This window comes from Aptenodytes patagonicus, chromosome 1 (assembly GCF_965638725.1).
Source record: "Aptenodytes patagonicus chromosome 1, bAptPat1.pri.cur, whole genome shotgun sequence".
In the NCBI taxonomy this organism is placed as follows: domain Eukaryota; kingdom Metazoa; phylum Chordata; class Aves; order Sphenisciformes; family Spheniscidae; genus Aptenodytes; species Aptenodytes patagonicus.
In genome coordinates this window covers 77,862,153-77,874,487 of record NC_134949.1, presented here as the reverse complement: position 1 = coordinate 77,874,487, position 12,335 = coordinate 77,862,153, and the positions used below count along the sequence as shown (strand labels likewise).

The window sequence follows — 12,335 nt, the reverse complement described above, 5'->3', positions numbered from 1 at the left end:
GTCCTTCCATGCTGTGTAAGGCCAAATGCCTTGGCCTCAGGCCTTTGTTACAGCAGCATTTTTCATACCATTGCCTCTTTCTGACTGGAGTAAGGGAGTTTGCCACAGGGGTTATGTTTTTGTTTGGCCTTAAGCACTGATTAATCTGTTTTAACACCTTAGGTTATAGTTCAGCCTCATTGTTACCCTAGTTGGAAGAATTGTTGTGAGAACCATCGGTTGATGAACCAGAGGTCTCAAAGGTATTTGCCATAGCTGCAACTGGAGGGGAAGGAAGCCTTACTCTTGACTCCCAAAGATCCCCTACTGAGTTACTTCCACTAATTTCAGTAAAAACCTTTTTTTGAACTTTACCTGTAAGTGCATTCAAGGTCTCTGGTAGTTCATATGCAAAGGAGTCCTATCTGTGACTCTTCATAGCTCCAGCGTAACACTGATTTTGAACGGAGGTTTCACTTCTGTCCTGGAGAAAGCAACTGTAACTGGGCTGTTTTTGCAGATAACTAACCAAATGATTGTACAGCCTTAGCCCAACTCTAACCGTGGCTGTACTCCAAATACATTGCATTATACAAGTTTTATCCAACCACATTGCTTTTCAGAATGAGTGTACCAAACTCTATCCTTGGGTATGTTACTTTTACCCTTTTTCCTGAGCTGGAAACCAGACACCACTCGCATAGGCTGGAGCAGAAGCTGGGAATCCTGAAGGCCAGCATTCCAGCACTCTGCCAGAAAAAATTGTGCAATATGTTAGCAAAATATTTCCATACCATACTAAAGGGGCTTAATCACATGAAGGGGGAGGGGAAAGGCGGCGGCACAGGGAAACAACCTATTGCTGCTCCTGTTTGAGTGGATTTAACAAGTAGAATAGGTCCATTGTGTAGATCTGATGATCCTCTTGCTACTAAGATCTGTTAGCTAGGTTTGGATCCAGCTACCCAGGACTAGTGCCTGTGGGATGATAACTTGTGTTGTAGGGTGCATTTGTAGGGGACTGATCTGGGACTGTAAGAGCAACTTAAATTCTAGTATTTCTTGTGTTGCATGTGTTCTTGCATGTATATTTGTGGGGGGATGTTGGATGCTTCAAGACTTTGTTACAGCGTTGTAAGGCCTTTTATCTTCAGGTCACCACTTTGATTCCCTATTGCTTCAGCAGCGACTAAAAGTTGCTCCAAACCAGTGGATATTTGGATAGCTTGTATACGAAATAGGTTTGGTGGAACTTGTACTGGGTCCCATATCAAATTTGGTATTGTACTTTCCCCTAGTGTGCAGACTTACAAGGAGAAGCCAAGCCACATATTGCAGAAAGAAATGTTAGTGGGGCTGTATGAAGATACTAACTTTGCTCTGTTGCAACAGTGAGGAAAGACTGGTGACTTCTTTCAACAGGGATGCCAGGCTGACTGTCTTCATCTACTGTGAAGTCAGCTGTCTTAGGCTCCAGTGTAAATAGTATAACCATTGTAGTATGTCACACATGGAGCTATGCAAAACATCTTACATACTTTTTTTTTTAAATAATGTATTTCCCCCTGTGACTGGGCTATTTTTACAGTTTGTTATTTCAGAGAAGTCTCTCACAGGGGAATGTATCTTTCAGTTGGTTAGTAGCAGAGGAGGAGAGGAAAGTTACACAACTGATAAGAATAGGTCTGAAGAGGAGGAAGAATATAGTGGTTTCTCATGGAAAAAATTAGTGGTTGCATAGTCTGTTTAAATGTTCCCTTATCATGAGGACTGTTTTCTATGTCAGTCTTGCTTTTTGAGTCATCGTGCTGAATTCTGAATTAAGTGACCTCACCTTAAGCTGTAAAATCATCAGAATAACCTCTGTTGCTATCTGCTTATTTTAGCATGTCAGATAGCCAAGTCACTGGTTTTATTTGAGAGGGGAATTTTCTAAGATATGCAACATCTTGCCTCATTCTTGGTTATGTTCTGTAATGTGTATCAGGTTTGGGTTGGGTTTTGGTGTGGTTTATTTAATGGAGCTGGAAGGGGGTTTGTATTAAACCTCAAAGTTGTGTACTTCCTGCACATACATAATGTACATACTTTCATATGTTTTGATTGTTTGAAATGTCTCTGTTCATGTGAAGTTCTGAAAATAGTCTTCTAAAGCTGCTGAGTTAAACTGACAAGATTTCCTACAAATTTTTCTTGTGAATGACAGCAGGTTGATTTTTTAGGGCTCTTCCAACAACAAAGGCATTTACGAGGTCTCTCTCAAGGACTTTTCATGTAGAATAGTGAATTCATGTTAGTGCTTCTTTGTCAGGGACTTAGTCACTGTCTTCTGAATTGCTATTTTTGTGAAAGTTGTAGGAGCTAAACTATCTTTGAGATTTCTGTCTCAAAATACTTTTTTTTTTAATCTGCCCCACTTCAATTTAAAACGTTTCTGTGTGTTAAGAAGAGATTGTCACAGATAGTGTGTATTGGTAAAGCATAATTCTTGTAGGAAGCCAAGCTTAAAACTTTTTTTTCTGTTCAAGCAAGAGTTGACCAGTTTCAGAAACCAAACTCTCACATTTTTCTTCATATGCCTTTTTCTTCTTCTAGGGTTTTCACAGACATTCAGCAAGTCCTCAACAACCTGACACATCCCCGTTTTGTATTCACAGACCACGAGGGAGAAGCAGACATCCTCTACAACTTCTCACACTTCAAAGATTATAGGTTGCAATTGTTCCCCTGATAATACAAATTCTTTTGTTGCTATAAAAACTGTGTTTCCAAAGGCCTCCCCAACATTCTTCCTTCACCTAACAACTACTCTGTTTTGTAGGAAGCTAAGTGAGGAAAGGCCTGAGGTAATGCTGAATCAGTTCCCATGTGAGAACCTCCTGACTGTCAAAGACTGCCTGGCATCCATCTCTAGGCGAGCTGGAGGACCAGACGGGCCAAGATGGTTGCCTCGTACTTTTAACCTCCAAACAGAATTGCCTCAGTTCATCAGCTACTTTCAGCAACGCGACAGAAGGTGGCTTATGTTTCCGCTTCTTTACATTTTGTGCTTTCTTAATCCCACTTTCCTCAAAGGCCAGTAGCCTGCATTTTGGGATTGGCAGCTGTTACACCACCATGAGTTTGCTTTTGGTGTGTTTATGTTCAAGTGAATTTTACCTGGAAAGTGTGAGCTCTTTAGATATTTTCTTTAATGTAAGAGTAGTTAAGCAATGCATTTTGAAACACAGAAACTTTGCCATGATTTGAATACAAATTTGAAGCTGTTGCTTTTTGTCTAGTCAAGATCTTACCTCTTGTGTTTAACAGATATACAAAGGATCAAAATGTGTTTGCAACAAATGGGGTTTTTTTCAGGGGACCAGTAGCAGTTGTTCTTGTACTTAAGCCAGAGTGAAAAATGTTTAGAGTTAAAATACTTAGGTTCTGTAAGGTTGTGAAAGTAAAATCGAGGTTTAGTGTTAGCCTAAAGCAGTTGTGGAGCTTTAGGGTTTAAAATCCACACTCTTTCTGCTGGTGCAGCTGCCTTGGAGTGGATGGAAACTACAATTTTCTTTTGGTAAGAGAGAAAGAGAGCATTAGGTACTGCTAGTGAAATAACCTCTTATGCCTGGTGTGGAGTATTCTGGTTGAAACGTTGTTTCCCTGGTGACATTTGCTTATGGTGCCACCTGCCAGGCATTTCATTTGGCTGTTCTTTGCTCTACATAGTCTGTTATTGACTGGCATGACCGGGAGAGAGCGCTCCTTCCATGTATCCCTAGTGTTTGGTGTTTTAATTCCTTTTTAATACCAAGGATTGACCATAAATGCAATGTGCATGTAGGGAATGGGAAGGAGAGGATAGGAAGTTTCAAATAAACAAAACAGACCCGCTTAAGTTAACACCACTAACTTCAGCTCAGTTTACACTGTTTATCATGAAGCTCAAGAAGTTTCTCAGGATGCTTTAATAGATGGGGGAAAGGAAGACATCAAGTGTCACCCTGCCCTTACTCAGAAGGATGCATTGAAAGACCAGCATGTTGCCTATTTTCCTCAAAGATATTTCAAAGAATATTGCCCCTTGAGGTGACTAGTTACTAGAAAGTGAGAAGATGGTGATGTGCTTTCATTTTCTTGCAATATGAACTGTTGAGATATTGTGTGATTTCTTCCCAAAGAGACAAGTTATGGTGTCAGTTAACGTGAGTGATTTGGAGGTATTACTAGGGAATCAACTTAGAAAATTGCACGATACACTGCCAGAATGTTCACAGACTCCTGGCAGAATGATTTCCACACTGTGACCTGTGCGTGTTCATGATGATGCTGCCCAGTTGATGGATTGTTTGCCCCTTTTGAAGGAGTCGGATGCAGAAGGAGGAAATAAACAGTAAGAGCATGCTAGGCCCTAACTGAAGAGATCAGCGAAAGCTACCGCTGCCTTTTCTCCCCTTCATGCCTAAGGCTTACTGCTCCCAGCTGTCAGTCAAAAGTCCTTAGTTCTTGCACTGTAGCTCACAGCTTTATAATGTATTTATTCAGGGGAGTACATAGATCAGTTCAAGTAGATGTTCAGACAGATGAATGAGGTGGATACTTAAAGGTGTTGGCTTCTCTCTCTCTTTCTCTCTCTCTCAGAGGAGAAGACAACCACTGGATATGCAAACCGTGGAACTTGGCCAGAAGCCTGGATACCCACATCACCAACAGCCTGAACAATATCATCAGGCATAGGGAAAGCAGCCCAAAGGTTAGAGAGCATGGTTTCAAATGTGATTTAAAGGAGAGAGCTGAAAAAACTGCTTCATAGAAGGAGGTCTAAAAATACAAAGAAGGAAATTTATTTTCTTCAAAATTCATATGCTGGCCATAAGCATACAGTTTCAATCAATTCAGAACTGACTCAGGTTCAAATTGGTCAGCTCCATTTGTTGCAGTGATGAACTCAGTCTGGTGTTTTCTTATTTAAAAAATAAAACTTGCCCTGACAGTAATGAATACTCCAGTGTGGTGCTGCTTTAACACTAATCTTCAGACTGGCAGATGAACACACATTAGCTATAGTTAGCGTTGGTCATAAATTTTGGAACGTTATTGCTTCTGACCTCTGGTTGATCATTATTGCTCTGCTCAGTGGCACAAAGTACCGTCTTTGCCAACAATAGATGAATCGTGGACCTCTTCATAGGGAGTCTGCAATATGCAGTCATACGTCAGAGTGTCACTTCAGCTTTATTTCTGTTGGTGTGTGGACTGCATGTATTTTCTGGAATGCAGAAATGCACAAAGAATTGCTTCACATTTCTAGTTCAAAACAACAGTCACCAAAATTATAAATAAAATTAATTTTGTAATTTTTTTTAAAATTATTATATTCTGGCCTCCCACTTTCCCCACCCTGATGTCAAAGTTTGATAAAAGGTACCTGTTCACTAACAACACTGTGTATTCGTGCACACTTCTAAAGAAAAACTGAAATGTGTACAAGGATACCTTAAATCATCGAGATCCAATGACACTTTGTTTTCATTTCAGTTGAATTATATTTACTGTGAGTGTTTTTGCTTTGTTGTAGGTAGTGTGCAAATATATTGAGAATCCAGTCTTGTTTCACCGAGAAGATGTGGGGATGGTTAAATTTGACATCCGTTATGTTGTATTGCTGCGGTCCATAAAACCACTCAAGCTGTATATCTATGATGTATTCTGGCTGCGCTTTTCAAATCGGTAATTATGTACTCCTTATTAGTGTGGAGGGGCTTAGAATTAAAACTGATACCTTGGAAACTAAGGAATTGTTTTATTCCTTAGGGCATTTTCACTTGATGACTTGGATGACTATGAGAAGCATTTCACAGTCATGAATTATGCTCCCGGTGTAACATTAAAACAGGTAAGCAAACAGTCCAAAACGCTCCCTCGCCTTTCCGTTGTTAGAAAATCTTCCAGTGCCTCCTTTGTGACTGTTGCCAAATAACCTATTTCACATCCACTTAAACAAGCAGTCAGTGTGTTGAAAGTACCCTAAGCAAATATTTTCCTAGGTTCTTCCCCCTCTGGACCCCTAATCATCTGTGATTATATAAGGTAATACAAACCTACATCCTGAATATAACCCACATTGATAGAGATCAGTAGAAAAATTATTAAAATGGCAGCTAATCATTGTCAAAGACTTCGGTGTGATCTTTTATAAGAAGAAATACTGGAACAAGGAAGGTGTCCAGGAACTGTCTAATTCCCTAGTTCTCTACCTGGGTTTGTACGAATGGAAAAATATACTTGATATTCCATTCTCTTATCTGATTGCTCAGTCATTCCCAACCAAAACAGTCTTTGATGTTGCTAAACTGTTTTAGGTACACTGTGAAGAATTTATTCCTCTGTTTGAAAAACAATATCCTGAACATCCTTGGACAACGGTACAAGTAAGTCAGCAATTCAACTTTCTTGTGTAAATGTTTGTGGATCTTTTTTTATTCGGCAAACTAGCTTTTCCAAAAGTAGTGTTGGTTTTTTTTATTCATAAGATACACTTCATGTGTATCAGTTCCACAAAGGACAACAAATGTTAACCTTTACTTTAGAAGTATTTAACTTAGCATAATTCCCCCTCAAACATTTTGTTGTTAACATTTGAGAATTTTATTTCATGGTTACACTATGAGAATTCTTTATATTGGCCTTAGTAATAAAGCCAGTCCTGACTACCCTCAGGATCCTGGGAGCAGGATCTCTTTTTCTTGCAAGTTCCATCTTTTTTGCAGAAGGTTGCCAATAATCTAAGCCCATGGTTGTGAAGACTTAGTATTTCATGCAAAAAGGCAGGGAAGTCCAGAATATAGTGTGCTAATCGCTACAGATGTTGCTCACATGACTGTGGAGAAGTTGTTTTCAAAGCCTTCACTACTCTTCAGTAGAATATTAACTCTGATTCTGAAAAGCTGAACCACTGAAGTATTCAGGCTCTCGCTTCCTTTGTTCCAAAGAGCTTCACAAGATAAGGAGCTGTCAGAACAGGTAGGAGACTGAAGTAAATAGGAAATTACAGTGTATAGTAATCTCAGTGAAATGGCATCACAGGTTTTGATTTATCTATTTTAAGCAGAACTGTCGGTCTAAAGATCTTCCTGTACACTTTCAGGTTAGCTTGCTGTGCAGCGCACTGGAGCTCACTCACAAAATAAAGATATGCCCAGCTGTGCCCACGTGGCTGATAGAAATAAGCACTGCCCCTGCTCCAGGGGTACTGTGCTTGAAGGGTTGCACTGCCAGATTGGATAGTGCAGAGGCTACATTTGTATACTGTGGCACATTTAAAAGAAAAGTTAGGTTGGTCTTCTCTCTTTTCTTTAAGACCCCTCCTCCACCAACGTAGTATCTCTGAGGGTAGTAAGTTAGAACCCCTGTTTGTTAAACTAAATCTTGCCTTTGAGACTGCAATGCAGAACTTCCAGCTGCTGCCTCAGCTTCTCTGTGTTAGCGAGCTGGCGAGAGCCCTGTCCCTGGTCATTGCATTAATGACTTTTCACAAGAAAACAGATGGTTCCCTAATACTAGGGCATCTTTTATTTGCGAAGAGGAAGCTCCAAATGTTCCATAAGCCATTCAGGAAGGCAGATGAGGGCCTTCTCATTGATTTTTGCCTGTAATTCATGCTTGAAAGAAAAAGCTGAATGTGAAGAGATGGTTCAGAAACATGCACAAAACTGAATTCTTGTGTTTTTCCATATTTATCAGGAGCTAGAAGATGCAGAATGAACGGTAGCTGAGCATTTATATGTGCGTATGCTTTCAAAAGTGAATAAATTGCCCAACTGTGGGTTGGTTTCCATAAATTAATTTACATCCGTTTTAACTAGAACCTCATATCCAATCACTGATACTCAGAGTATGACAGGTTTTGCAGCATTAGGTTTAAAATAGTCTGGAAGAGACTACAAGAGGTAAAAAGAGATGTCAAAATACATACTGTAGGTTACCCAAAGTAGTACTGTGTGCAGAATAGGAAGTATTACACCATCTTTTCATTTGCAGAAGGAGTGGTTCACTGCAGTGTAAACTCAATGCTAAAATTCACACCTGTATGTTCTTTCTGTTTTATTTCACTTTCACATTGGATATCTGATTGTTTCTCAAAATACCAGTGTAGTATGTTCTTAAAATCTCCATGTCCCCACCACCCTTTTTAGACGGGTGCAAGTGGGTAGAAGATTTTTCCTTACAGAACAAAACAAAATGAAGCTAGAATACAACTTAATAAGCAGGAAAAAGTCAGAATTTCACAGTTGTACTGCTGGTGTTCACAGAACTCTCCTGGGTTTTCTTTTTCCCCTCCTCTACACGTAAGTGCAATACTGTACATAATGTCTGAGAAGGGGGTTAATTCTAATATTAAATGCCCTATTTGCAGGATTTCTGTAGTACTGATTTGCTCCCCAAAGAGTCCACGAATATTGCCGGGTGCTTGGTGCTTTCACTGTGTTGTATTTAGGTCTAAATGCACATTTTGAAGCTAATACTGTGCAGATTCTCATCTGTTGGCTAGTGTAATTTATACGAACTCTTTAAAAAGCTGTATGAATGAAGTGATTAAAAACATGTTTATTGCTTTTATGGAACCTCACTTCTTATTCAGACAACTCTTCCTGTTATTAGGCAAATATTTTTAAGGCATTTGCTGAATTGTTCCAAGTTGCTTCAGCTAAACCTGCGCCTCTTGGTATCTGTGATTATCCGTCATCGAGAGCAATATACGCCGTTGACTTGATGCTTAAATGGGACACCAGCAGAGATGGTGAGGAGCTCATTTCTTTGAATGTTGACTTGTTTATATTTGCGGACCTTTTCAGAAATTTATTTCTTCTGTCTGAACTCTTACTGTTTTTCAAGCAGTGTGAGCTGCATGCTCTGTGCCTCCCACTGACATCAAAGCACATCTGGAGCTGCGGATCTGTGGGGTTAGCATCTACCATGCTGGTTAACAGTGATGATGGGGGAGCTGTTAACTGTGCTTGGCTGAGTCCTTGCTTCCCTTGTGCCCCTGCTACTGCCATTCTCTGAGAAAAAAAAAAAAAAAAAACACGCAAAAAAACCAACAACAAAAACCAAAACCACACACACAAAAACCCCAACTGTACAGCAATCTAGTCACTCTGACAGCAGCAAGTTTTCTTTCCCATTTATGGTGAGAGAATGTCTGAAATAGCCATGTCTTTATGAAAACCTTAGAGACATCTTACTATCTGCGGCTTCCAGGCTTGGCCCAGTGTCTTCAATGCACAGTTAGTTATTAAAGCAGGGAAAGGACCACATTCACCATTTCAGTGCTATTGATGTCCTCAGGACTGTCACTCAGTTGTTGCCACGTCTCTGCAAGAACATGTACGTGAAGGTGCTTCATGTTAGTGCCACAGCATGGCCAACTACCTGGAGCCTTTCTTCCAGCCAGTTGTGGAGGACTGGTAGCAAAATTTGCCAAACAGGGTGAATTCTTTATTATCGCACCAGAAGGCTCAAAACTGTTCTGTAAGCATGCCCAACCCAGACATGTGTCTCTTGTAGGTAGAAAAGCAGCAGAGGCACCAACACAAAAAGGACTGCTGGGGGAGTATTAAACAGAACTGAGCATACTCTTTTCTTGTAACAATGTGGTCCCCGGGACACAGGAAAAATTCATCACTTGTGTCCAGGTTTGCTGGAGGAGTGATGAGATGATGTATGTTGGGTGGGTGCCCCTAGCCCAGTCCTGCAGTGGCTGATTCTGTAAATGTTGAATCACTTTCATGGAGTGAGATGATTGAGAAACAGGAGGTGTACAATTGACCCTTTCCTGCTCAGATCAAGTGGAGCAAGGGGTTGAATTTGGGTCTGCTACGTCCATGTTGAATGCTCTTTCAGCTATCCCAGAGTTGTCTTGAATGGGAGAAGCAAAGCAACTCAATATTATTACTAGCTCGAGGACAACTATTGTAGTAAAAGGACCAACCTCACATTATAGCCCTGGCTGAACTGCGTAGGTCCCTAGCCTTTTGAAGATGGAGGCATGGGTGCCAAAGTCATGGCTGTGATGCTGTAGGCAGCCTATGGACAAATAGGTTAGTTGCTTCTGTGCAGAGCACAGTATGGTTTACCTATGCATCAGAAGCTTGTACCCTCACTTACGATCTCAACACCAGACAGGAAAGAAAATCCTTTGTTTCTCTTTGCACAGAATGCATTTGATTCTGAACTCTGAACCATACTGATGAAGTTTTAAGAGAAAATTAAACTTCCTGACTTGCTTCTAGGAGTGGGATGAAGTGGCAGGTGGGAGAGGCTGGAGTGTAACGGAACAGGACTGCTAGAACTAGAAAGGTAGATATCTAAGAGCTTTAAGAAAGGAAGGTTTGTACTGAAATGTGAAAGGAGAAGCAGAGTTTTCTGGAAGACGTTTCAGACTGTCAAGCAAGACAGCTGTATCGGGGAGATCCTATTAAATCGCTGCGAATTCTCATTCTAAATGAGACATTGGATTACCACAGTGATTGCAGAATCTGTTGGATAATTGTCCTCTGGATAATGATGGTAGAACAAACCTCCATCCCTCCAAAAAAAACCAAACCCACTGAAATAAAAACACTTTACCGGCTTGCCAGCTTGTGTCATAAAAAATGGCTTTTTCCAGTCATTTTCTATAATCTCTGGCTTAAACACAGGTAGTGGTTCAGGATCTCTCTAGAGCTTGTAGTAAGAGGCAATGTTTGTGTTCCCCTTTACAGGGAAAAGAATTATGCAGCCTCAGATCCTGGAGGTGAACTTTAATCCTGACTGTGATAGAGCCTGCAAATACCACCCTACCTTTTTTAATGATGTCTTCAGCACCCTATTTCTGGATGAAACAGACAGCTGCCATGTGACATGCATTGTCTAGCCACAGGAGGCTTGACTCTATTAATTTCCTTCCCAGATATGCTTGACAGCAAGATTTATATTTCAGTTCTATGAGCTGCTGATGCAACTATTTTCCTATACTGGTAACCCTGGAAAAAAAGTCATATCAGAAGAATATGTGTATACCATATACTGTATTGATAATCATTTTGTCTGCATTTTCGTTATCTTGCTTAGTTCTATAAATCATTGGTTTGTGTTGACCAAATATCTCATTTATTGAATATGGGAGACCTCAAAATAGGACAGTAACTGGAAACAATTGACTTGTTTCTCAGGTAGCCTGATTGCTTGCTTGCTGGGAAACATTGCACAAGTTCCTCATGTCAACATTAAAACTATAATTTACTGAATCATGTTGGAGTTTGTATATCTTTCTTATCTATCCCTCTGTTATAGAAAGATGTAAAATGTTTTGACGGGAAAATAATACGGTATTTCAGTGCAATGAACTACTAGGGTAGTGAGATGAAAGATTTGATGGCTCTTCCCATTTTTCTTATTTTAAAAAAGCAAACAAAACCCACAACATCTAGGAACCCTGTACTGCTGGCTGTCATCCTTAGCCTGCCCCTTAAAGAAACTAGATTTGTGAGAAGTGGTCAGTGCATCAGTGGATGCAACGTCTAGAGCAGCACAGGAATGCAGAAGAAGCCCGAAGGAATGAAAGGGATCTGGGAAGCTCTGCTAGAAGCCCAAGCAGCCTTTGGACTTCAAAGTTTAGGGCCTAAGGTAGAGGTATTTGGGAATGGGGTGTCAGTTTGAAATTAATCATTCCTAATCTCTCCTCTCTCCTCAAATCAGGGTAGCTGGCTGAAATTTAGCACTTTTAGGCTGTATTTATGTTGCTTTGTATGTATGTACAAGTTACAAAAATTCTGCTGTCCATCATGAAGTATATATTATGTGGGTAGTTGGTTTTTTTTTTTAAGCTAGTTGCAGCAATCAGGAGCTGCTTGAGAGCAAAGCACAGTTATAAAATTGCATAAATGTTCTAAACCTTGCTTCAGGCCTTGCAAATATGCAGCATGTTATCTCTCCTGATCAGGAAGGGAGAGAGATATTTTAGGCTATTTCAGGCTGGTCTGCAGAAACCTACTTCTTTCCACTGACTGGAACATAGGCTGGAGAAATAAACCATCTGTGTCTTAGGAAAATTCAGTCACTGTACAAGTGGGGCAGAGGGGAGAGCTGGATTGCACAGGCAGAAGTGGTGCTGACAGCCATATCAGTCTCCTGTTCATAAGTCAGAACTTTTTTGGACTCCTTACTTAAATGTGATTAAAGAAACATGGTGAAGCGCTTAACATAGATGGTGTGACTATTTCCGATGCAGGGAAAAAGTTTGTCTGTGATAGAGAATATAGTAACGGGTGCTTGAGGCCGGACATAAGGGGACATGCAGTGCAGCTCAGCAGACGTATTTGTCACTTGTAGGA

At 40.4% G+C, this 12,335-nt stretch overlaps 1 protein-coding gene across 2 annotated transcripts in view; it reads left to right on the top strand.

The window, feature by feature from the left end:
• TTLL12 (tubulin tyrosine ligase like 12) overlaps nt 1-11,249 on the top strand; it is a 29,575-nt gene extending 18,326 nt beyond the window's left edge. The window contains exons 7-14 of one of the 2 annotated variants that reach the window (XM_076343820.1): nt 2,575-2,691; nt 2,801-2,995; nt 4,603-4,714; nt 5,540-5,691; nt 5,776-5,857; nt 6,324-6,392; nt 8,623-8,761; nt 10,725-11,249. In XM_076343820.1, coding sequence (XP_076199935.1) covers nt 2,575-2,691; nt 2,801-2,995; nt 4,603-4,714; nt 5,540-5,691; nt 5,776-5,857; nt 6,324-6,392; nt 8,623-8,761; nt 10,725-10,876 — 1,018 coding nt within the window. In that variant the 3' untranslated portion in view covers nt 10,877-11,249. The remainder of the gene's footprint in view (nt 1-2,574; nt 2,692-2,800; nt 2,996-4,602; nt 4,715-5,539; nt 5,692-5,775; nt 5,858-6,323; nt 6,393-8,622; nt 8,762-10,724) is intronic. The other variant, XM_076343830.1, reaches the window with a different exon arrangement.
• The last annotated feature ends 1,086 nt before the right edge of the window (nt 11,250-12,335 follow it).